The sequence below is a fragment of the Vidua chalybeata genome, chromosome 18 (genome assembly GCF_026979565.1).
Source record: "Vidua chalybeata isolate OUT-0048 chromosome 18, bVidCha1 merged haplotype, whole genome shotgun sequence".
NCBI lineage: Eukaryota > Metazoa > Chordata > Aves > Passeriformes > Viduidae > Vidua > Vidua chalybeata.
This window is the reverse complement of record NC_071547.1, coordinates 2,193,145-2,218,874: the sequence shown is the minus strand read 5'-3', so window position 1 is coordinate 2,218,874 and position 25,730 is coordinate 2,193,145. Positions and strand designations below refer to the sequence as shown.

Here is a 25,730-nt window from a genome sequence, read left to right as displayed (position 1 = left end):
GTGGGAGAGCACAGGCTGTGCTCCCAGTCCCTGCCCTCTCCAGCAGGGTACTCACAATGGGAGGGATGGCAGCAGCTCTCTGCTTCAGCTGTTTCAGGTCCAGTGGCTTCTGCGGCGAGGAGTTGAGCCGGGCGTCGCTGGCGGTGTTGAGCAGGCTGGGCCGGGGGGACAGCAACCTGGAACCAAAACACAACGTCAGCCATGGACAGGCTCCATGGCCCACGGTTCCCCCACACTCTCCACCCCTGTTCTGTGCTGCCAAACCCAGAGGACATCCTCTGCATCAGAGAGGAGCGTGCTGGACCGCTGCTCGCTGCTGGGAATCTGGGCTCAAAGACAACCCCCAGGGGACTACGTGTTCAAACAAGACCCTTATGTCTGGCTCAAGAGGCTCTTGAGCCCACTTTCCCTCATCCCCATGCTATTTCTAGCAAATCTGCTGTTGTCCAGAATAAACCTAAGGGAAAATGGACTCTAGAGCTGGGTGTTATGGAGCAAAATGACCGGCTCAGATTTCACCTGGACATCATGCTACCCTCCAGAGCTCACACGCACATCTCGCCCAGGGCTGGGGATCAGCTTCATGCTCTTCTTCAAGGACTGTCTTTTATCAAGGTGCTAAAGCCAGGGCAAGCCACCATGTGTAGGGAACTCGGGCCCTTGGGTCACTTGAAAAGATGAGAGGCTGGATTTGGATGGGATTTGGCACTCAGTAGCCCTGCAACCTCACCACTTGCTCTTCCCCTTGGCTGGTTGAGCTGCCTGGTAGACACTCAGCCAGCCATGCAGAACCCCTGTGCAAACATGGGGGACATACCCATGGTGCCACCAAAATGGGGTGGGATGGAGGCGTGCAAAGCCCTTGGGTCAAACCCTCAGCATGTCCAGCTCCCGAGCTTATGCCGAGACCTCAGGGATCACATCTGCCCAGGCCATCTCTGCTTTCTCTCCCTCCTGACTCCAGTTTGTTGAAGCCAGTTCATAGTTTTCAAGCTTTACAGCTTGATTTGTTTATTTTAGCTGTTATTTTAGTGTTCTCTTCAGCCTATAAATTTCAAGGTCATTCCATGCTCACCCTTGGATGAATAAACAAGCGTGGCGGGGCCGTGTGTGGGGAATAAACTCATCTTGGTGCTGGGGCTGCCCCAGCCCTCACTCTGCACAGTGCCTGGCATCAGAGGGGAAAGGGACCCACCTCCACACTGGGACCAGGGTTGGGCACCCAGGGGAAACCAACCAAGGGACAGCAAATTTGAATTCTTCCCTAAATAATCCAAATGATGCTTGTCTGTGGAGCCGTATGGGTGTTGTGAAGCCACACTCCTGGAAGGGTGCAGTGCCCCAAAATCTGCTGAGACACAGGGCTGGGGACAAGGGCACCCAGCACTTGTTCCTGAGACCTTCACGCCAGGCTGAGCTGTGGAACTGCCACACCAGCAGCTGCTTTGTGCACTCACTGGTGCTTGAAGAGGTACACTGAAGCACCCTTAAAGTCCCTTTAAGCACCCTCAAGATCTTCAGGTTTCCTGAAGCCCTCCAGGATCCCGATGCTTCGGAAGCCAAAGTCAGTATTAAATTCATCAATATGCAAATTGCCTAATTTATTACATCCCTCCCAGCAGATCTTGCGCCAGACAAGGGGATCTCTGTTGGGTGTTTTGCTCTGGAAATCACCATATGAACAATTCTTGGCATCTCTTATCCACCTGCTGCCAACCCAGAGCCTCCCAAACCCAAGGACCAGTGCCTTAAGATGGCTGATGGCATTGGGAAGGATGGGAAAAGAGTCAGAGCAGGAAGGGGTTGGCAGGCTCACAGCTGAGCCTCAGCAGCATGGAAATGTCCCCTCCCAGGCACAAAGCTTTGGGGATGACCATGACCCTGCATTTCCCATACTCTTCCTCCTTCTGCCACAGAGATGGATGGGGACTAATTTAACTTCCAGATGATCCAACACACTGACACATGACCCAGCCAAACATGACTGCACAGTAGTTGTGCAAAGGCACTGGCTACCAGATCTCCCCAACGGGCTCCCCCAAGCCAGAGACATGGCTCCAACATGGCACTGGCCTGGCAGAGTCCCTGCACCTGTAGCTGAGCCAGCCATGGGACATGCAGCACCGGGATGGTCGCTGCAGGTGTCTCCTCACCAGGCTGCAGGTCTGCAGCGGTAGCTGTGTGTGGCCTCCCTCACATGTCCCCATCTGGCGTGACCTCCTGCTGAACCACACATCTTGGCTGTGCTTGCAGCAGCCCTCCTGCAGCACTCGCTGCATGGAACCACAGATAACCAGCTGCCTCCTTCAGCTTGGATGAGTTAAGGCTGCGCCTCCTCAATCCTGGACATGTCTTTGCTAGCGTGAACTGCAGGAGGACCAAAAAAAGGCTGCCCCTACTCTGAACCCTTTCCTTTCTCAGCGCGGGGACACCCCAGCCACCCTCTGTCCTCTTCTGGGAGATGCCGGGGACAGCTTGACGCTTTCACGAGCGCAGGGAAGAAGAGCACCCACGCCCCGCTGGCGCTGGGTGGGTGGGCGAGCATCGGGTGATGCGGTGACGGGGCGGCTCACGCGGCATCGCGGCAGCCCGGTCCCGCTCAGCGCGAGTCACGCTGCGGCAGCGGGGCTGCGCCAACGCCCGCGGGCCGGCGGCCCTCGGCCCACGGGGAAGGCGAGGGAGCAAAGCTACAGCTGGCAAGGGCACCCAGTCCCCACTGGGAGCGCGGCGGTGCCAAAAGCTCTGAGCCAGCTGAGGACCAACCCTGTGGGCGCTTCTGGGTTGGGAAGCGCCCGATGCCGGCGTCAGCTGCGGCCTTCCCATGCCAGCAGGCTCTGCTGTCGCCCGCGCCTCATCACCACACCGGCTAAGAGGAGCGGCCCGGGAGCTGCGGGACGCCTGTTTAGTGTTTAATATTCCTGGAAGCTGGTAACTGTTTGACAAGCGAGATAGGCGCTGACTCAGCGAGGAGCCGCGATGGAAAAGTTGTTCCCAAGACGACTTGCTCCTTTGCTGCTGAGGAGTTGGTGCAAGCCACTGCTGCCCTGCTTTCGGTTGGGTTAATGTTAAACTGGAGGAGGACAGCCCTGCTTGGCCTCACTCTCCCTTACTGGGAGATTTTCTCCTGTCTGGAAGCAGGGGAGGGTGGGGAGGGGTGGTGCTGGACTCTGGCCATTGCTGGAGAGGAGCACTGCAGCCAAGAGGCCTCGGCCCTGCCACGGGGCTGGCCAGCAGCACCCACACCACCCCTTGGCACCGCCTGCGCTGTTCCAGCTGCTCGGCAGCGAGGGGCTGCACCCCAGGGGATGCTCCCGCACCAGCAGCACTCACCCACTGGCTCCTGCATCAATCACAGGGGAAGCACAGAGGCCACTGGAGTGGTGGGATGCACAACAGCTCCCTCTGACTTCATCCCACCACTTTGCTCAGCTGCTTTTTCAATAACCCCATCCACAGCGCTGCACACAGCCTGCCCAGCCTGGCAGCACCCACCTGACTGCCACACTGCTCCCTGTGAGCCCACAGAAGGCTTGCGAGACACTGGACACAGGATGCTGGATGCCAGCCTTCAGTCCCTGCCCAGCTCTGAGTCAAAGAGGGACTGCTGCCCCTACATACAATGGCAGGGGCCACCTGGAGTACACAGGAATCCCACCTGGCCCAGGGGCCATCATAAAATTCAGTGCTACAAAGATGCCTGTATTCACACGTATTCTTTAAAAAACGGAAAACCCTTTCTCCCTCTGTGAGGCTCTTGGGTGGGGAGGGCCCTGTGGGAAAAGCTGGGAGGGGAGCAGGATGTTTCTCCAAGGAGGAGGCCAGTGTTTCTCCTCCCTGTCCCAAGAGCCATCCATGAAAGGTCTGAGGCGCTCTTGGCTGCCAGGCCCAGGGGTGGGTGGAGGGCTCAGGACTGCAGTGGCTCAGGTGAAGACCTACTGGCATGGCCCCAGGAAAGCTTGCACAGACCACATTCTCCTGCCTTTATGGCCAGGATGGTTAATTTGCCCCTGGCAAATTTATCTGGGCAACATCTCTGCCAAAGGAGCAACTTGCCCCCTCCTGCAGTAAAAAGGCATCCCTGATGTGACTTTTCTCCTGCCAATGCCAACTCAGACAGAAACCATTCCCAAGCCCGGATGCTGGCAAACCAGCACAGCTCCACTGTCCCTGAGAGCACGTCCCGCTCCATTGCGTCACCCACATGGGCAGCTGCCACCAGCAAATACAGCGGCTCTGCACCCAACATCTGCCCACGGCCATGTCCTAGAAGCACCCGTGCGCTGGGACATTGCACTGCTTGTTGTGTCACAGCCCCTTTGGAAGCAACAGCCAAAGGGCTGGGGGCACATGGGGACACAGCTGGGAAGTCCCTTTGCCTTGGGAAGCGCCTGAGCAGTGATATTCCCAAGGAGGAGCTCACAAAGGCACCCATGGGCACTGTGACACACTGGGAAAGCTCATCTGGCCCTCGTGTCATGCCCTTGTCCCCTTGTCCCCCCGCTTCCTACCTGCTCTTGTCCACAGCATCCTGCTCATCCATCTCGTCTGCGCTGCAGGTCGCGCTGGAGTCGCTGTCGGGGTTCACCCCGGGGCCTTTACTGCCCTTATGGCTCTCCTTCTTCTCGGCCTTGGGCGTCCCCTCCGTCCCCGCGCTGCTGACGCCGCTTTCCACCTTCTTGTCATTCCCCTTGTCCTTCTCCTGGCTCTCTTCGCTCTCCTCCTTCTTCACCTCGCTCTTGCAGGGCTCCTCGCTCACCTTCTCCTCCGGCTCCTCCGTTTTCACCACGTCCACCACCAGATCCTCCGGCACCTTCTCCTCGGCGCTGGGTGCCTCGGGAGCTGTCTCCGGCGGGGGGCTGGCAGCAGGAGCGGGGTTGGCAGGGGGAGCAGGGGGAGCCTCGGGGGGTGTTGGAGCCTCTTCCCACTTGACTGCCGGTTCTGTGCCGGCGTCACCTCCCGGCCCGGGTGGTGCCTTGGCCCCGTTCTCGCCTCCTTCTTTGGCTTCGGGCCTTGGCGAGGGAATGCTCTCGGTGTCGGAGCTGTTATTTACTGCAGCTGAGAAAAGGGAAGAAATAAAAATAAGGATCAGCCTGAGATTCTTGCTTCCCATATCGCTGCCTCCACCCCCTCCCTTGGGAAGAGAACGCCCTCGTTCCTCCGAGGGGGAGATGATCCCGGGCTGGGAGAAGTGTGCTGGGATCCCCAGATCCAGAGCCTGCTAAGCAAAGGGCTGTTCTGGGGGCCTCTCTGCTTGCCCAGCACGACTGTTAACCCCCACCCAAACACAAAATCACACGCCCAAAAGCCTGGAGACTGAGTGACTGGGAAGCTGGATTTTAAGGGAAAACCCTGGCTGCTGGCTGGTCTGGCAGGACAAGATCTGCTCCCTTCTCACCCTCTTACCCATGGCACATGATCAGCTGCTCCAGACCAGGCACCCTACTCGCTGACTTACATCACCTGTCTCCCTGGCTGTGCCACCCCTGGAGCAGCTGGGATCATCCCAAAACACTACACGTGTTTGTTGTTATTTAAGCCACCGGTGGCAGAAGAAAGGAGGTCAGGGTCAGCGAAAGGAAAGCGCTGGCAGTGCTGCAGGACAGGTTAATTATTACATGGGAAGGATCATTCCCAGATCTGCCACCAGCAGCTTGATGTGAGCTGGAAGCACAAGCATCCATGCACCGCTCAGAGTTAGGTGCTGCCAAGAGATTGTTTCTACAGCTGGGGAGAGGATCACTCCCTCCAAGCCTCGGCCGGACAAACATGGCCAGGGCCAGGAACACCAGGAGATTTCCACAGTCCCGTCCCAGCGTGTCCCCACCGGGCAGGGCTCTCACGCTCATGCCCCAAAGGCTTCCTCACATGCATTCCTTGACTTGCCTCTCCCCACAGCAGCTCAGACAGCTTTCAAACGCTGGTGAGAGGAGTGCCACAGAGGGACTGTGTCCTAAGAGCTGTACATTGGAGCACATCCATCTGTCCTGAGAGTGAAACTGTACCACACTCGTCAGGAACCTCAGTCTTCTCCAATCTTACTCACTTGCAAACAAGAAGTGAGGTGTCCCATCACCCAGCCAGGACAAGGTTCACAGTGTGTTTGGCAAAATTCTTCCCAACTGCCACTTGATGCTACTCTGAATGCCATGCTGAGACATCCAACAATGGCTCATCCCAAGCTCAGCCAAGCTCTAGTCTTCCTTGCATTCCCTCCAGATGCTGAATCCATAGTCTACATCATAATTCTCACACTGAGTCTTTCCCTCTGTCCCTGGATTGGCCACGTGGCCCCTACAACTGCAAGGTATTGTCTGAGCAACCCCAGTGTCACCCCGGAGCCAGCACCCATCTCCAGCGTAACGCCACCCTGGCACTTCCATGCCCATTACACATTTCACACCCCTCATGCTTTTCCACAACCCTGTAGGGCACTCCAGCAGCAGAGCAAGAGCCAATGCTTGGAGAGTAAGGCTCAGAAGCATGTCAAGAGATCCATCTCTAGTCTCAAAATCATGTTGTTTCCTCTCAGGCACTCTTAAAAAGAGCAGTAACTACCTTTTACTTTGCTCCTGTGAGTCACTCACCTTGCACAAAGATTTACCTGGAATCTGCCTTGTAATGAGTCACTCACAAGGACGATTTGAAAAGATTTCCCATTTCAAGTCCCATTAGCCTGGGTGCTAAGGCCAGGAACCAGTGTGGTGCCAGAGTGCTGGTTAAGTTATTAAATTAGTTTGACGGAAGTCAAATGGGCATTGTTGGAAAATTGTGAACATTTTCTCTGAACTCCAAACTGCTGTGCTTTCTAAGCAATAAATAGCTGAAAATTGTCACTTTCAAGTTGTTTCCTTTCTTTGGTATGGCTGGGAGGGAGAAAAACGCTGCCTTAAAAGGGAAAGGAGGAGGAAAAGCCCCACCAAGGTGCATCAGCATTCCCCTGCCTTCTCTCCAGTGCTGGGCTCCAGGAGCTCCACTTCCCAGGAAAGCAGCAGTGCCCAGATGGGATGGGGATGGGCGCACACAGACCTTGGTGGGTTATCTCTCCTTGAGCCCATGATAAGCTCCATGAGAGCTCACAGTGGTGGCTAAGAGCATGCAGGGACCCTCCTTTGGAGCAAAACACCAAGAAATGTGATTTACAAGAGGCCCTGGGAGGCTGTGTGCTCTTGGAAAGCGCACAGACGGAAATCAGAAACCAAAGGGCTCCCAAAATAGCCATCTGTCCAGACAGACACGGGAGGAGGGCAGTGATCCAGGGCACTCCTTGCAAGCGTGAAATCCAGAGGCATCCAAAATGCCACGAGTGCTGCGAGACACCAGCACCTTGGTGTGACTTTGGGGTGACAGAGTGCAGCCCCAGAGAGGCCGTGCACGGTGCCTCTGCTGCGAACGGGCAGCAAAGCCAGAGGAGCTGAGCACGTTCCCTGCCACAGCCCCCACCCGCCTCACCTTCCGCCTCCTCTGCCATCTCCTCCTCGTTGCCACTCGTCCCCGACACCTCCATCTCCTCGTCCTCAGCTGCGGGAGGGAAGGCGGCTTCTTCGTTCTGAACAGCGGCGCCTTTTTTCTTCTTCCTCTTGGCGTTCCTTTCTTTCTCCTGAAGAAGAGCAAGAATGGTGAGAGACAAAGCCTACGGGGAGTTATGGGGCAGCAGAGAGCACTGGTCCTGCCCACAGTCTCAAGCGGGACACTGCCAGTGACCCTCTGCCCTGGGTAAACCCTCTGAGCACCAGGCTTTGGGACCAGACTCGCCTGGCAGCGTGGTGTCACCTGGCCAAAAGCTTTTGACTGCTCTGCAATGGCCAGCCTGGCTCCACAAGGAGCTCCAACCTCAGCCAGCAGCAAGCGTTCAGGGGAAGAATGGCACAGATGCATGGAGGTCACCAGTGCAGGGCTGGAAAGAGCTTGGGGGTCGGTCACACGTCTGCTCATGACACATGCCTGCTCATGACACACGCGTGACGTGTCGGTCCTGCGCATTTCCAGGCTCTACCTCCAGCCACACAAACGTGTGGCCGCGACTTGACGCTTATCTGCAGATAACAAAGCTGATGCCCCAGATAGGCCCAGCCAACATTTCCATGCACCTGCTTTCATGAGCCCTTTGGCAGGTGCTGCCAAAGAACTTTGACTCCCATGCCAGGGCAGCTGTCACCGGTGGACAGTGGGCAAGCTCAGTGCAGCACGGCATCCCAAAGGTGACTGCTTGGTGTCCTGGCTTGCCCTGAGACAGCCCCAGCCTCCCTGGCTGGAGCACGTGCCACAGCCACGAGGGTGTGGACAGCTGCTCCCTCCTGCAGACCTAAAGGAAAAGTCTCGGCTTTGCTATTGTTTCCTGCTCTTGTTGCTTGAGTAAATATTACCAGTAGGAACAGGCTCATCATCTCCGGCTCTCCCTGCAAACCCCACACGAGTGACGTGTGTAGGACGTTTATTTACATGGATGAAAAGATAAAGCCATGGTGGAAATGTTAATTTTGCTGCTGGATCTCTGTGCTGGGAAGAGCCGGTCCCCCCTTCCCCCACCCCCAACTTTTCAATCCCTTAGAAAACTTCCAGATAAAACAAACAAATACAACTGCTTTTTTGCTTGGAAACGCTGCTTGCTCAAAATCTATTTTTATCAAACTGGGCAGGAGAGAGGGAAAAGAGGCACTTGAGAAGCGGCTCTGTGCAGGCGCGGAGAGGCAGAGGGAGGAACGCCAGGCTCTGTGGTTCCCTTTCTCCAGCCTGGCCGGTGGTGTCCTGGTGCTGCCGGCGTTCGCGCCTCTGCCACGGCAGCGATTCAGCACCGCACGTTCCTGTGTGAAGCAGCAGTTCCCCATCACGCTAACGCAGTGACAAAGCGCCGACGTTACTATGGCAAAGACTTCTCTGCCTCTTACTCACGGGTCCGTGACTCAGCCGCGGGCAGCAGCAGGCTCCTCACTGGGAATTAGCTGGGAACCAGCCTCTGCCTCAGCACCCTACTTGGCCAGAGCCCGGGGCTGGCAGCTGCTGGCAGAGCAGAGCACTGAGCGGCCCCAGGGGCACCGTGGGTCCCTCTCCTGGCAAGCCCCACTGCTGGTATTTAGGGGAAATTATGTGAAATACAGGCAGCAGATCAAGGACACCACTTCGCCTCTTATCACGCCTACAGCTCCAGACTCCTTGTGCAGTCTTGCTCCTCTCTACCTTCCAGCAGGTATTTCTTGAGGACTTGGTGCTACTCAAGCGTTTTGACTCACCAAAACCACTGAGGATATACACTGAGCACAGCAAGGACACGGAACGCTGCACAAGGAGTCACTCCATGCCTCCTCCTCCACAATGTCTTTCTGGGCCTTCCTGACAAATTTGGCCTCTCCCTGCACTCACCACCTGATGTGGCAGCAACAACCCAAACAGCTCCCAAACCCTGCTACCGACACGGAGCCACCCTGATGGGAACCTCCCATCAGGCTCAGCCTTGTCCTAATGGCAGGACCAAGGCAAGTCAGACACACTCATTCCCAAAAGCAGAGGCCACCAGACTGCACTCCTGAAGCATTTTTTCCTGTGCAAAGCCAGCATCATCCAAAAAAAGCAAGGAATTAAAGAAATGTTGCTCAGAGGAGGTCCACAGGACTTGGTCTCCAAGCAAGACCAGCCCGAGCCCCGGGGTTGTTTCCTGCACAAGCCAAAACAAGCCCAGTAGACCAAAGTGACAGCCACGCCACAGACTGCTCCCAGTGAAGACAGTGCCTAATCTCCAGCCACTAACAGAAGGAGCAGCTCTGAGGACACCATGTATCCCAATGCCCTGCTTTCCTTAAATGCCAAGATTAGCGAGTGCAGTGTGCTGAAGGTCAAGGCTAAGTGACGCTGATGCCTGGGACACATCCGAGTGGCGCAGCAGCGAAACCAAGCCAAAACACACAGCAGGGCAGATAAAGTAAAGCCTCAAGGTGGCCTGACCCTGCCCCAGCAGTAAGAGACTGCCTGTCCCAGGGTGCAGCCAGCTGGTTCTGTGTCTGTTTCCCACCCCACACCGGCCACTGCTGCTGGCACGGCCCCACAGCCCCTCAGAGCCACCTGCACACTGCTGAATCCTGGTGTCACACCTACCTGGAAGAGGAGGCTACAATATTAACGAGCCCCATTCATTTGGGAAATGAATGAGATCTGCTAATTAAGTTTACTCTCATTTAGCATGAGGGGGAAAAGCAGAGCCACTGCATCTCCCTGCACATGATCAGCAGTAGCTGGTGGTGGTGAGGTCAGGGAATAATCTGTGCATGTCATGGCAAAACTAAGTGATGCCACGCTGCTTCACATGTGTTTCCTCCACACAGGTCATGGCTGATACTGGTGATAGGATGAGATTTGGAGGCTCAGTTTGCTTGGGATTATATTTAGGAGTCAGGAAGGAAGGTCCATGGCAATTTAATCTCAGTTGTTCTTTTATTTTATTCAGCTTTCTGGCATCTGCTGTTGCCACAAAACAATAGAGTACAATAAATAACAGCTGAATGTTCATTGTTCTTCTCCACGACCGAATCCCACAGCCTCCAATGCTCGAAAAATAAAATGATGATGCTGATATAAACTGCAAGTGAGAGTGAGCAATTAGACTGGAGAAGTCTAGCGGCTGCCTTGGAGGGACGGACGCAGGGAAAAATGTGGTTCTGCAGAAAAACACTTCCGTGATATAATTTCTGCAACATTAGGGAGCAGAGTAAATTAATACACACCGGCTCCACTGCCAGCAAAGCCGTATGATCTTATTTCAGATTCTCCCCAGTAATGAACAATGATATCTTTCTAATGTAACTTTTTATATTCAGAGGGCTTGATGCACATTTCACAGAATATTTCATTCCAGCCTTTATATGGGTCTGGGGGTCTTTTATATAGTTTGTTTGCTTTGTTTCTAAAAACAATTCGGTGAAACATGGGAACACAGGAGTGTCTCTGTGCATAGAGAATTAATAAAAAAGAATCGCCGATGTCTTCTCTTTCTCTCATTCCTATAGACTGACTAGGATATTAAATTCCTGGGTGAGTCATTGAATGTTTTCCTGTCTTTCTTTTTACTCTTGCTGTAATAGCTTGCTTGGAAAGATTCCTGCATTGAACATTGTCCTTTGCATTTTCAAAGCACCCCTTGGGGGTTTAGCCATGTGAATTCTATTAGCCAGAAACTGGGAACCCCAGGATACTCTACAAATGAAATAATTATAATCTTTAGTGTCTCTTAGCAGTCCAAGCTATCTCCAGAAAACCAAACAAGCCCCACTATATTCACACTCTGCACCACATGCCAGGAACAAAGCAGCATTAGCCCCATCTGAAGGGGAAACTGAGGCACAGAGAGGTGTGCACATTTACTTGCAGTGCTGAAGAAAACCTCTTTCAGAGCCAGGCTTTCCTCACATTGTCCTAAATCTCTGATTTCCTTTGGGGCAAACCGAAGCAGTTTACTGCAGGTAACTGCAGAGCCTGCAAGGCACAGACCCGTGTGGCCCAGCAGGGCTCTCTGCTCGCCAGGGCGGAACAGCACAATCTCACCAGAAACAAAGTATTTGCACAGCCATTAGAACTTGCATCCTGGCCAACACACCACAGCCCTGCTCCTCCTCCTGCTCCTTATCTCTCCACGTACCAGCCACGCTCCAGACACCCAGGCAATCTCCCATGCAGCAGCTCTGCCTCATCCAGACCTCCCAGGGACAGATGGGTGGACAACCCTTTCCCGTGCCACTCCACAGTCCCCACAGCTTTCACCCAACGTGATAAAGGTTCCCCCTTGGCTGTGGAAAGCATCCAAGTCCTTGCCAGGAAATATCCACAGCGCCCAGTGCGGGCTGGGACAGGGCTCTCACCATTTTCAGTTTGTGCTGCTGTAGGATCTCGTCCAAGTTCTGCCTCTTCTTGTAGTTGAAGTAGAAGTTTTTGCACTGCGACACGGTCTTGGAGCCCACCATCCTGGCAATGGCCGACCAGTTCCGCCCATGCTCAAGGAGACCTGCAGTTGGAGGAGGCAGAGAGGAGAAAGGTTTAACACCACATGCACTCACACAAGGGCAGCATTATCCACACAGGACGGGAAAACTCCTCCGCGCAAGCCAAACTCCACAGGAGCAATACGGTCACTAGCACGTGTCTGAATGGCTTCTAGACCAGGGGATGACCTATGAGAGCCTGTTTTTCTTTCCAAAGGGAAAAAAGGCGCTATGCTGACCATCTCTGGAATAAAACACGTCCCACAGCCGTGTCTTGGCAGTCACGAGGACGAGCGGAGCTCCCTTTCCTTTGGGATGGCTGCAGCAGGTGTTGGCACGCCCAGGAGAACTTGGGCTGCTCTCAGCCCCTAACATGAAGCAAAGGCTCTTCCCACCCTAAGGCACACAGCCCTCTTAGGGAAGGGGAGGGAAGCCTGGGCAGGTGAGAATGCTGGCAGGGAAACCCAGGTGACGTCCCTGGCTGGGAAGAGGCGTGGCAGGGGATTAGTGCTGATCACAGGCTCATGACAAAAGCACCTTCCCAGGTCAGGCATCACACCAAGGGCTGGCAATCCTGGCCAGATGGTGCCAACCCGAACACGGGGCAAACCCAGCAAGGTGGAGAAGGAGGATGAGGAGGAAGGAGACAGTCAGCACTTTGTGTCCTTGCCATCTCTGCAGGGGCATCTGGGCACCCCTGGTCCTGCAGACGGAGGTAGGAGTTACAACCAGGGCCCAGGGATGGCTGCAGAGGCACCCCAGGTTCCTGGAGGTGACCCGTGAAAGAACCATCCAGGCTTTCTGCGAAGTAACACCTCGCTGCCTGCTGTGTGGCTGGTCCTTCATGTGGTGTCCTGTGGGGCTGGAGCTGCCACCAGCCTGTGGGACACTGCCAGGCTGGCTTGCTCCTGACTGCCCACGTGATGCCACTATCAGGCCAACAGTTCCCTGGCCCTTCCCTGCACCTTGTGAGGGCACAGCATGCAGAGTCTGTAAGTCCAGAGTTACCATACTGCCACAGAAAGGTAACTTCAAGATGAAAGTCAGCACGGAATGAACCTGCTAAGAACATCTTTTTCCTTTGCAGGGGGACTTTCTGCCCAGAGGCCACCAACCACAGAGCCTTGTGGGGTTGGGAGTGGGCACGGACCACTGGCTCCACATCCAAGCCCCTCCCTGGCTGCTCTGACACCATGGGGCTTAGGACCATGGTGAGTCCCACACTGGGGCTCCTGGCATGGCTCTGTCCGTGCCTGGGAACATTGCAGCTGTGCCCCAGCCCTGCTGCCAGCCTCCTGCCAAGCTGCTGCCATGTGTCAGCCCGGCCCTAAAGCGGCAGCCCAACCTCTGCTTCAACAACAAACCCCAGGGGACGGGCTGATCTCAGCACAGCCACATGCAACGGGCCCAAAGGAGGTGCTCCCAGCCAGGATCTGCTCCGAGTCTGTGCAAGGGGAGGGCACGGCGTGGGGGCTGAGGGCATGGCTGCATTGAAGAGATGGCACCATGTACCCTCAGAGAGATGAAATCCCCCTCTCTGCTTCCCAGGTCCTGGAGAAAACCAGCAGCACCCAGCACAGCAGGAGTTAACATCCAGCTGGTGCCTGTATCCTGCCCGTCCCAGCACCAGGCTTATCAAATTGCATGTACGAGGCATCACATGCACTGAGCACCAGAAAGGCCCTGGCAAGCCAAGAAACAAGTTTAAGCTTTAACTCTGCAACTCCCAGCCTCGCTCAGCCAAACCCACGACCTCTGTCACCCCGCTGACGGGCTGGGACTTCTTAAAAAAAAAAAAAAAAGATTAAAAAAATCACATCCGGCCACCAATCCTGAGGCAACCAGTGGGGCAAGAGTCCTCCCCTTGCCGTTGCTGAATGCCGCAGGGGAAAACAGGACAGTCCCCAGTGTCACAACCCATCCCCTCTGACACAACCCACTGCTGCCTTCCAAAGCAAACAAGCAGCTCTGTCCCTCTGCCCATCACCACACTGGTGGCCCAGCACCAAGTGTGACAGCCGGGCCAAGGCTGATTGTGTGCCCCGGGCAAAGCTGAAATGAAGACGCTGGCAGCGGTGTGGATGTGCCACGAGCACGGGTGCTTTGGCAGGAAAGATGCCAGAAAGCAGGACCTGGCATGGCAGAGCTCATGGCTGGGGGGGGTGATGGATGTCAGCGTGAGTAGTCCCCAGCATGGTGTGACCTTTACCAGCCACAGGCAATGCCAGCTCCTGGCTGTCCTTCCCCCTGCCCAGGCTGGCTGTGCCCCTGCTCACCAGGACATTGCTGAAGGAGCTTGCAGCAGGGCAGGTGGCCACTGCTTGGGAGGAGGAGGAGGAGGAGAAGGCTGCCTGCAGCCCCTGCCCGCGGGACCAGCAGGGAGCCCCGCCACTCTTCTTCTACATGAAACCAGAGCAGAACAGCAACACCTGCTTCCCACGCTGTAGTTATGTGCACACTCGGGAGGGACCAGCCGAGACACCCCCGGACGTGCCGGTAAGCTCCCGGCTCGCCAGGCACCCCATCTCTATGAGCTCCTCCAGCAGAGCCACCCCCAGAGCCTGCTCCCCCTGCCCCGCACTCCCCGGCACGGCAGCACCAGCCCTTCGCTCCACATCGCAACTGAAACTATGACTAACCGAGTTATCAGATCCTCAGGAAGGCTGAGCTCCTCGGCTCGGGGCGGGGGCTCCGGACGCAGGCTCTGCCGCAGGCACGCAGCCACACACAACCTCGAGGTTAACCCCATCCTTCGGACCCCAACACCCGACTTACGTGCTCCGGCGGGCAGGGAGCACACCTGCAGTGTGCAGCGGGTGGGCTGGGAAGAACACGGCTGTCAGGGCACTTCTTCAAAGCCCCCCCGGGCACGGCAGCCCGCGGCAAAGCGCTGCGAGTGCTCCGCTCACACCCTCCCCACGCATTTCGCTTTCGCTCCCTCGCAGCAGCCGGAGACAGAGAAGAAAGCAAAGCCGGTTCCTTAAATCCTGGGGGCGAGAGGATTTCAGAGCCATGGGCGGCCGGGAGCGGCGAGCAAACGGGCACCGAGGCTGGAAACCAGGTCACAGGCGGCAGACTCCTGACCCCAATGGCAGAAGTTGGTGGGAACACATGCTCCGGCCCCAGCGCTCTTCCCTTTGGAGCGAACGGCGTTCTCCGCTCTCCTCTGCTCGCTCGCCGGAGCGTTCCAGCCGGCTGCAGCCGCGGTTGTTAAGGTGGATGGAAGCGCCGCCAGTATTTTCTCCCCTACCTCATCTCCTTGCTCAGCAGCTCGGGGCTATAGGGAGACTGTGCAGTTTCAGGAGATGCCCGACGTTGCCAAGAAATAATAATAATTAAAAAAAAAAAAAAAAAAAAAAAAAGGCAGGAGAAAAGCGAAGGGGCGGGAGCGCGGCAGCTCCGCTCCTGCCAGCCCGGGGGACGGGGAGCCGGTGCCGTCGGTATGTGGCGGAGCAGCGAGCAAGCTCTAATCTGTTCCTCTGGCTGACCCGGGGCTCGTTGCATCTGAATGTGACCTCTAGACAGAGCATTAATAACGAACGTGGCGCTGACCCAAGCTGACAAGGGGTGCGGCGCTTGGCACCCGCTCCCGCCCTCCCTCGCTCACTTTCTGTCTCCCTCGCTCTCGGCTGAATGTCAGCGGCAGGGGGAGGGATCCAGGAAAACAAAGCTTGGCTAATAGTTTTCTCCGCTCTCAAGTGAATCAAAGGCGCTTTTCTTTGGGGACGTGCGCGCCGGCGAGCCCAGTGCCGCACCGACGGGGTGCCGTGGCGCCTCAGGACACCTCGGCCCTGCAGCTGCTGCCCTGGCACAGGAGGGATGGGGAGAGGTTTGGCACCGGTGTCGCCATGGGCAGACCGGGGCCTCTGCTCCCGTACAGCAAGTGGAGGTTGAAGGAAGAGGAGCTCGGAGAGCGGGGCACCGTGCTCAGCATCTCGGGGAACTGAGAAGAAACCTGGAGGGGCAGCGCGGCAGGCGAGGGCTGTCGGCTCGCAGCCCCTCGGCTCTCTGCAGCTGGGGGTTTTTACTAGAGACATTGCAAGGCGCTCTGGCACGGCTGCCCAGCTCCACCCTGGGCTTGGTGAGGGCGGAGAGAGCCCGTAAAAAGGTCCCTTAATGGGAGCTCGCATGGATTAGCAGACCAAGGTTATAGGGGAAAAACCAAGTGATATCATTCCCTACGCCTGATGGTACCGGGTATGATCCTTCAGTACCTCTTGCGCCCACACACCCTCTTGGGAGTGAACATGGAGGCAGTTCTGGCTACGGCACCGCCAAAATGTGCCGCAATCCAATTCTGGAGAAAGACCAGCCCCATGGAGTCAGCGACACCACCCAAGGCATCCCGAAAGCGTGGCCTGCATCGCCTTCCCGCACTGACCTCGGGGTGGCTTGCAGAGGCTCAGAGAAGGTGAGTAACTTCTCCAGGGCCATGGATCAGTGGGTGGCAGAGCCAGGTGCATGCCAGGCTCCTGATGCTGTGCCAAGGGAAGCCGTGGGGATGGTGCGTGGGGGGCGAGCCCACATCCCTGCAGGCGCTGCCGGAGGGACCATGGTGCAGGCAGCTGGCTCGGTGTGCTCTTGCCACCGTGGTGGGTGATGCCCTTCCTTCCTTCCTTCCTTGGTGAGTGATGCCCTTCCTTCCTTCAGGTGATGCTGGCACCAGCCTGCCGTGCTCCCAGTGGACCTCTCATTTGGTGACTGGACACAAGCACGCCTCTGATGTGTCCCACAGCTACAAGGGAGCTTGCAGCTGAACTTCCCAGCACCTTTCACACCCGTCACGCCACTTCTCTGCGGGGAGATAGCGTCACCTAACCAGGTGTGGGTACCTGATCAGCAAGGACTTGGGATCTTGGACCAGCTCAGCTCTAGTGCAATGTCTCCTCTCTGCTGGCCCTGGCTAGGGACCCTCAGCTCCCAGGTCTCCCCTTTGAAACAGATAATTCCCATACCACTGCATCCACCTGCTGCAAAGCCTTGAGCCCTGTGCCCTGGTTTTACTACTCCTGCCACAGCCTTTCTTTTTTGCTGTACCCTATCCTTTGACACAAGGGGACAGGAAGTCCCCCTCAGGATGTCTGCTCCTGGAGATGTGCCATCCCCTCTGGTCCAGCATGGCAGTGAGGACACATGGAGCAGCCACTGCTGGCAGGCCTAGCTCTCTTCTTTCACCTGGTTCAGATACTATTCCCGCTCCCTTATTGTTGAAAAAATAATACTCAAAATTAAAATGTAGGCAGCAAATTATAGTAATTACCCAGCAGTTCCTCCTGACAGGCCTTTTGTATTCCATTCACTGACACTCACTAAGCAAATCCTCGCAGTTTGCTCCTACACACTCGAGAAACATTCAGCCAATGGTGGCAGAAAGTGCAGCTCTGGGGGCACGGGGAGCACTGGCACCACAGGCACGGTCCTGGGGCCGACACCTTGGCTGAAAGGCAGCCAAGCACCAGCCTGGGATGGCAGGGATGGGACTGCAGTCAACCACAGCCTCACTCAGGGCAAGCGTGCCTAATTTAAGCCTTGGACACTGTTGTGCCCTCATGGCACCCAATCTGCCCCATCCTGGTGATTTTTACCACGTCGCTTTGTACAGAGTTCACGACAAACACCAGGCACCCACGGCACTCTCTGGACGCTGGGATGGCCAGGCTGGGCTCTCCTTGCTCTGAGCTGCCCTTGCACCCTGCCTGGATAGAGGACACCTGAGTGGGAGACCCCAAGGCACATCCCACCCCAAGGCCACCCAGAAGAACAATGTGCAGTGACGGGCATGGGCTGCAAACCAGTTTCTCCAGCCCACTTTTACTACTATCAGCAGGTTTTTACAGTTGTAAATACCTCTGATGTAAATACCTCCAACATGAGCACAGGGGAGACAAACAGAGGAAGATATGGAGCTGCCAGCTCCCCAGCATCACCCAGCCAGCTCCTGCATTTCAAAGGTGATGCAAGGTGGCTGACTTTATTTTAGTTTTGTAAACAAAAACAGAATGAGACTGGGGAAAAAAATGGTTCAGGTCAGTCCAAAACTCAGATGAATTGTTGGCAGTGCTGAAAATAAGCGTTCATGAGTGTCTTTGGTATCCAAGGGAATATTTTATCTCTACCCAAAAGGAACTATATGGGAGTTTTCATGGGTTATTTAACTCTCTGTCATTGGTATTTTACCATCGTGCCCAACCCTGCCTCTGTTGATTCCATCCCGTGGCCTCTGTGTGTCCTCAGCGTGGGAAAAGGCATAAGGAGCCCCAGGCTGGCTGTGCCCTGAGGACAAGGAGCGCAGAGCCTGGGCAAGGCACCGGAGGACCTCAGCAAGAACCTGCCACTCGCACCCGCCTCTTTCCAAAGAACAAAACCACTTGTTAGACGCCACGGGAAAACCCCGAGCTGGGCGAGGACAGGTACCAGACTTTAAAGACTAACAAAGGTCATGTCGAAACCTCCCGGTTCATCGAGTTCAGCTCCGGGGCGGCTGCGGCTGCCCTGAAGCTCTGGCACTAGTGGTGGCACTTGGTGGAGGGGCTGGGGGGACAATAAACCCACCCACTGCTGAGGCTGGTGCTTGCCTGAGGCTCACAGAGCCCCTTCCAGCCTACCTTGAACTCCCGCCTGCGTGGGCTCATCCAGCAGGTCCCCCAAAGGCAGGAACTGCCTCAACATTGCCTTTTAAGGAGCAGCTCCATCCCACTGCTGAATGCCTCTGCGCCCTGCCCGGCAGCAAAGCCGTGGGTGCTGCCTGCTTCCCGGCTTGGGAAGGGAAGGGGGAAATCCTCGAGCAACTCTGGGTAAATCAAAACCTCCTGCTTTAAGGATCACAGCCATGGCGCAAGGAGATAATATCAGAGAAACACATTCCCCCATCGTTATCCCAATCTCTGCACATTTTGACAGACTACTGAATTGAAGTTTATTGCATAATGAAAGTGTCATTAAGCAAGAACTTTCCTCTTGCTGGGTTTTTGTTCCCCTATTTAAGTTTAGTAACATGGTACTCCCCTTCACTGTCTCCCCTGGCAGACACAATCCTGCCTTCTCTTGATTGGAAACTCCCTGTGCAGCTCTGTGACTGTGGAGGAGAGCAGGCAGCTCTGCTGTCTCTCTGTCCCAGGGCTGTTTTCTCTCACCTCCCTGAACACAAATGACATGGAGTTTCATGCCACACACAGGAAACCCAGGGGTGGACAGCAGGGCTGGGCTGATCTCCTGGTTGGCAAGTGCTAGGAGCAGAGGTCACTGACCATCCCCATCTGCCAAAATACCCCGGGGCGGTGGGGCTGACTTTCCCTGGGACTCACATCTTGCTGAACTCCCTAAACCAGCCAGCTACGGGCTCTTACTGGTGCCAGTATGGAGGAGGGTGCCTTGGGTGGCCGAGTCCTTATGGTGAGGAGGACTGTGCCTGTGTCTCTGAGCCCAGCAGGCCACCACCCCCTCTGCCCCTGCCCAGCCATGCTGGCAGCAGCTCTGCCACCACCTCCTCCAGCCTCTGAGGTTACCTCCGGAGTTTCACAGTTGCTGTGAGTCGGAAACCCCCACCACGCAGGTCCCTGGAAATGCCAGACACGGCCAGTTCGAAGCATTAAAGCGGCTGCTTCCTGGCAGAGGGGAATTTGGCTCTTCTGTAGAAGTCTGGTGTTGCAATCTCAGTTTCCCAGGTTGTAACGAAGGGAGAAACAATCAGCCATTGGGCTTTACACCAGCAAATCTCCCTGCCTCCTCCTGGCCCCTGGGCTGGAATAGTGCTGCATGCTCCCACGCTTCATCCTTCCTTCACACAGGCTTTGGCAGCTGGCGCTGAGACTCCTTAAGTGCACCTCCAGCATCCAGCATAAAACAAGAGGCACTTTTTAACAACCAGATGCTGATCTCCAAAATAAAGCAGTGCTCGGAAAATATCCCTCCAATGACCCTCCCCTGCCAGCATCTGCTCACCCCATTACCTGGCCCCAGGCCAGTTTGCTTGATTAAAGTCTATCTATTAAGTTTTGTGACTATAGAGAGCCCCGTTCAGCAATGCACAAGATTGGCACTGGGTTGTAAAAGAGGGTTGGAACAGCTTAAAGGCGAGCGAGCCAAACACTTTGGGATATTCACAGGCAAAGTAATCCAAGTCCACAGCTCCCACCGGCACCTGGGCAGCCGGCGCTCCAGAACATGTAATCACCATCCCAGCAGCAGGTGCATTTTCCAAGCTGAGCCGAACCTGCTAACACGCCTGTTTGCCTTTGCCATCCCCGAACGGCAGTCATTTCCATTTTAATTTCCCATTTACAATCCTCTCCGGGCCAGAAGAGTCGGCAGCAACGCAAGCGGGATGCACGGGCTGGGGACGTGAGCTCGACAGCCCATCAACAGGACGTGACTTTGGCAAAAAATTAAAGCAGTGAAAGGGCTGGCACAGGAGCGGCACGAGGAGGGGAAGTGGCAAGAAGGGCTGTGCTACACTCAGCACTTTTTAAAAACGGTCTCAGCAAAGGCTCTGAATCAGCTCCAGGATGTAAAGTCACCACACGCTGCCCTGGCTCTCGAGAGCTCCCCAACATGTGCCTGCGCAGTGCTGGGGTTCACCATCCTCTCCCTGAATCCCAGAGCTGTGAACACAGGCAGACAGTCTCTGTGTGCCTGGACCAGATTGCACCGAGGCCACAAAGCTCCGAAGAGTGGGGTGAAACCACACCCCATGCTACGGGCACCAGCAGCTCCAACACTCCAACGGGCAACGCGCCTTCCCCATTTCCTACAGCCAACTCCTGCCTTGGGGGACACATGTGGCTCCAGCCACAGCCCAGGCATCCCTGGTGCTGGCACAGCTCCTGGGGCTGGAGAAGCTGAGCACACTCCCTGCACCATTCCCTGCCTTCCCCACACCTTCCCTGAGGCGCGCTGGGAACAAACCAACAGCAGGACAGGCGGGATCCAGCCCCACAGCTCAGGATCCACCACACTGCACCTAAGCCAGCAGTCAGATTCTTTCCATCTCCAATTGCTGGGTTAGCTCCAGCACAGCCGATAAAAGAAAGAAAATGAGCGTCTCACCTTTTTTAGCTGTCTCCATCTCCTCTTCGGTCCAGCGAGAGCTTTCATTCATTTCCAGGGAAGCTGGGAAGGAAGGAGGAAAGAGAGCAGTCAGCTGTGAGCAGGAGCCAGCAAGCCCAGTGAGCTCAGAGGAGGTGTCCCAACACCCAAACCCTGTCCCATGCCCTGTTCCCTGGAGGCATGACAAAACCCCATGCAGTGCAGAAGTGCTCCCACAAGAAAGGCTGTCATGGCGTGGGCTCGTGAGGCTTTTCCACGCCACAGTACCCCATGCACAACATCCCCTTGGGATGCACCTCAGTGATGCAAAACCTCCACTTTGGGCCCGGAAATAAAGCCAGATGGCTTGAGAGTGGCAGCAGATTTCCTGCTGATGGTGCCACGCACCCTGGCCCAACAACAGGTACCTAAGATGGAGCTGGCTGTGTGCTTTGGAGGAGGCAGACGCAGGGTGGGACCGGCAGAGACGGAGAAGCAGCGTCACCTCAGTGGTGACTTTGGCCGACTGCATCTGTCAGTGCTGGCCACTGACAACACAAGGGTGTTGGCCGTGCGGCTGCGGGCTCCCTCCGTGCCACCACTGGGCTCTTGGACAACCTCTGAGCCATTTTCAGCAACAGAGGGGGCCTGTGTGGAGCAGTGCCCATTGAAGGGGACATGCTGCTCCAGCCAGGAGGCTGATAGGGGTGTCAGCATCTGATGCTGCCTCTCTCCCCAAATCCAAGCAGGTGCTGGGGACACCGAGGTCCTGCATAAAGCCTTCACTATGCACCAGTCCTGCTGGCAGCCTGGCACAGAGCAAACCCTACAATAACAAACTGGGGTGTGAGTCAGAGACAAAAAACAACTCGGTAAGGAAACAGATTTCCGGCTCAGGCTGCCAAGGGGTTATTACTCTAAACAACAGGCAAAGCATTATTTCAACAGTGATGAGAGATGTTTTGACAGTGTCCTTTCAAAATGGAAAACAGGCTGATAGGTTCAGGATAAAGAATACAGGCAAGGAGAGAAGGAAGGATCTTCCAAGAAGCTCTACAAGAAGCTGAGACCCTGTGGGAGGACAGCGTGAGTTCCAATGCCCACAGCACTGGGCAGAAGAAATCTCCTTCAGAGCCGGCTGAGCACGACTGCAGGTGTCACCTCCCGGAAGACAGCACAGGTCACTGCCTCCCTCAGAACCCTGTCGCTCCTGGGACACCAGCCAAGAGGGAGGGAAATTGATACCTCACCGCTTCCCCCTGGCAGCAGGCAGAGCCAGGGCCACAGCGCTCGTTTACGTAAAAGCGAGTGTCCCCAACGCCGTGCAGGCCCTTGGCTCAGCTGGTGATGGCTGTTATTGTATGGTACAGAAATGTCACAGAAACGGCCCGTTTGGTTTGATTAATGGCATCGCCTGAGGTTGCACAGTTATGAAACAGATGCCTACGGGGAGCTCCGGCACGCTGCAGTTAAACCACAATACGGTTTTGTGCTGGGTTTTAATGTTCAATTGGTATTTAAAATGCAATAACTTTCTTAGCCAACCTAAATTAAAGCGCTATTGGAGAGACATAAAGTGAAATCAATTGCTCAGATATGTCACTGGAATTGATCCATTCCTTTTTCCCAATTTAACATGGTCTAAAGGCTTTCCTCTGTGTTTGCAGTGAAGTTTATCGAGGACTCTGAGATCCCAGCATAAAAAATCCCATCTAAGTTACTGGCATTATCTGCTGCTTCTCTGCAGCATTGCTGAACAAGTTGGAGGGAGAGAGCAGGGCTCTGTTGTGCTGGGGACTATTTATAACGCCTGTATGAAAACACAGCGCTCGCAATCAAGGCTTCAGCCAGTTGTCAGCAGAGAACAGGGAGGCGAAACACCTCCGCGTGATTTATAGCACATGGAACAGCACAAGCAAGAAACTGCAGAGCAAGGAATCCGAGAGGAGTCACCCTGCTTTTATTTTTACCTGCCTTAGGTAGCACAGCAATAATTTTGTACTTTGACAGAGTAGAAAATATAGGAAAATCAGCCAAATTCCTGGATGCGTTGGCTTCTGTAAGTCAATACATGAGCCCGCTCCCTGGGGTGGTAAGTACTGATGCTGCAGATGCCAGAGGCAGATGTGCCCAGTGTGGGACTGTGGATGCTGCCATGAATTCCCATCTAGCCCAAGGCCAGCATGGCAGCGTGGCATGGCTATGGCCACGCTGTGGGCTGGTGCAGTGCCTGGATGCCACAATACAGGCAGCACCCTTAGCTGTATCAGGCAGGATGGAAATGGACCAGCCCAATGCCCAAGGCCAAGGAGGAGCAGATCCCACAGGCTGCAGCTGCTCAGGCTCCAGACAAATTTGAAAACAGAGCAGGTAGGAGAAGTGGCAGAGACCCAGGCAAGCCTGGGAGGGCAGAGCAGGGTCCCATGCAGAGGTCGAGGGGACTGGGAAGCCAGAGTAGCTGCAAAGGGAATCAGCTCAAAGTGCAGGAAGGACACAAGCCTTGCCAAAGCACTGCTAAAACTGAAGGCTTCCCTTTTTGTCTTTTGCAACACTTTCCCTCTGAGGCCATAAAACGCATGAACACTCAGCCAGGAAAGCCCAGGCTTGCAAATGCCCCCACTTATCCTGGCGAACCACGCCGAGTAATTCACACGATGGAGATAGAGAGAAACATCATTGCTGCTCCCCAGAAAGGAGGATTTCACAAAGGAGCACCCTTTGTGCTCTCCCTGCGAGCGGGAAGCAGAGCAGGGTGACATCCCATCCCAGCACGATGGATACACCAAAAGCCCAGCCCAGGGCAGAGTCCCCTTGTCCCCTGCCACCTACCCAGCTCGGCGCTCTGCTGTGGCGTGGCTGCCTCCTCGTTGTTGGCCTCGTTGGCCATGGAGCGGGTGATGCGGCCCTTGCGCCGGCCCTGGCTGTTGGCGGTTTTGCGACCTTTGGAGGTGACCGTTTCCTTCTCATCGTTGTCTTCTCCGGACGTGTCGTCGTTCTTGTCCCTGCAAAAACAGGGAGAGAAGAAAAGGAAAAAAAAAACGTTGTTTGGTTGGTCTGATTTTTAGGTCAAGCAATTATTTCTCTGCACGTGTCTGGGGATTTTTCTTTTTGTTGTTGGTTTTTTAGGGGGGCAGGTCTGCAGTTTTTTTTGCAGACGCAGGCTCTTTTCCTGGCTGGGATTGGCAGTGGGGTGATTTGTGGTGGGGTTTTCTTTCTGCAGCTGGCTGCAGCTCCACCACCAAGTGCACGCAGAGACCTGACGGAGACAGGTTTAATACCAGACCATTCAAATTCATCCCTGCCTCCTCCTCATTTATCTTCCTGAAAGGGACCTGCTGGTAAATGTCTTTGCAGCCTAGATATAATGAAGCCAGATGTTCTTTTAAACCAAGTATTAAGCCCATTACAGATAGCGAGCGGTCTGCGTGCCAACCTTCCCCTGCCACGGCGCTGATGCTCGGTGTGAGGGAGGCAGAGCTGGCTGGAGCTCTTCATCTGGGAGCGCTCACGTTGACATCAATAACACTAAAGGTGAAGTGCCACGCTCCGCTGCCCCCGGATTGCTCCTCCAGCTCCCAGAGGCTCTCGTAACAACAGAACAAGCTGGAGGATCACAGGAGCTTTGCAGGTTGATTGGGTTGATATTAAAAAAACCCCATATCGTGTTGCTTTCCCAGTTTGGGAGCAGCAGGGAAGAGGGATGAGGAGGTGGATCTGCCTTTCCCTCCCTGCAGAGGGGGTGAAGTGGGCACACACAGTCCTGCATGGGGTCAGGCAACCCTGGACTATGCTGCATCCCATCACCGCATTCCACCACTGCAGCCCACTGGAGCCAGGCAGGGAGGGTTGTCCTTACTTTGTCAGTTCTTCTTTGTCATTTTCTGTTTCCTGCTTGTCTTCCTCCTTCTCTCCCTCCTTCTCTTTTTCTTTCTCTTTTTCATCTTTCTCTTCTTGGCTGCTCCGGGGCATTTGCTGCTGCTGCAAAACAAAGGATGTAAAATAAACCAAGCCCTCAGCGCTGAGGCGGACACAGGGCAGCACCTGGGCCAACCCAAACAACTGCTGTGAAACAATGCTGGGGGCAAGTGGCCAAGAGGAAAGAGCTGCAGGCAGAGGGTGCAGGCAGGGCACTGCTGGAGGCCACAGGGGCCGAGAGATCTCCTTTCCAGGGAGATCAGAGGTAGTTCAGGATCAGGCATGGCAGCTGCACTCTGGCTCCTGTTCTAGGCAGTGGGACAGCCCCAGCTGCTCCCCTGGGGTCAGGCAACAAGCAAGGATCTGATGTGGGGTAAGGCAGGGAGGTGAGAACTCCCCTCCTGTTCTGGCTTGCTGATTTGCAGCCAGTGGATGCGTTTTGCTGGAGCATGAAGGAGACAGGGCACCAGTGACACCCCGAGGGTGTCGGGGATATCAATGCTTCTGATCTTTTCCCAAGCATCTGACACAGCCCATGGGGAATGTTTGTGGCTCTGTAGCACCAAGCAGGGAAGGTGCCCTCTCTGTGCTCTCTTTACCACCTGGCACCTTCAGCAGAGGCCGTGAGCCCAACCACCTCAACGCTGCTGCTGCTGCTCAGACCGAAGGCACCGTGGTACCCCAGGGAGGGACACAGTGATTATTATAGTTCTGGATTTTGTTTCAACAGCTGCAGGAAGGAGGTTGCTGGGGAGGCCTGGTTCCCCTGACCTCCCTTCCCTCTGGTGACCAGCAAACGAGAGGCGTTGAATAGAGAAGTAGAAATTA

General features: G+C 55.5%; 1 protein-coding gene across 14 annotated transcripts in view; it reads right to left on the bottom strand.

The window, feature by feature from the left end:
* Nucleotides 1-25,730, bottom strand: part of NCOR2 (nuclear receptor corepressor 2) — a 230,159-nt gene that overhangs the window by 33,608 nt on the left and 170,821 nt on the right. For 12 of the 14 annotated variants that reach the window (XM_053959970.1, XM_053959977.1, XM_053959978.1 and 9 more), the window contains 7 exons: nt 24,844-24,965; nt 23,817-23,989; nt 21,009-21,071; nt 11,844-11,986; nt 7,450-7,597; nt 4,509-5,055; nt 56-176 (listed from right to left, as the gene is read on the bottom strand). In XM_053959970.1, the coding sequence (XP_053815945.1) occupies nt 56-176; nt 4,509-5,055; nt 7,450-7,597; nt 11,844-11,986; nt 21,009-21,071; nt 23,817-23,989; nt 24,844-24,965 (1,317 nt within the window). The remainder of the gene's footprint in view (nt 1-55; nt 177-4,508; nt 5,056-7,449; nt 7,598-11,843; nt 11,987-21,008; nt 21,072-23,816; nt 23,990-24,843; nt 24,966-25,730) is intronic. The other 2 variants (XM_053959973.1, XM_053959976.1) reach the window with 1 other exon arrangement.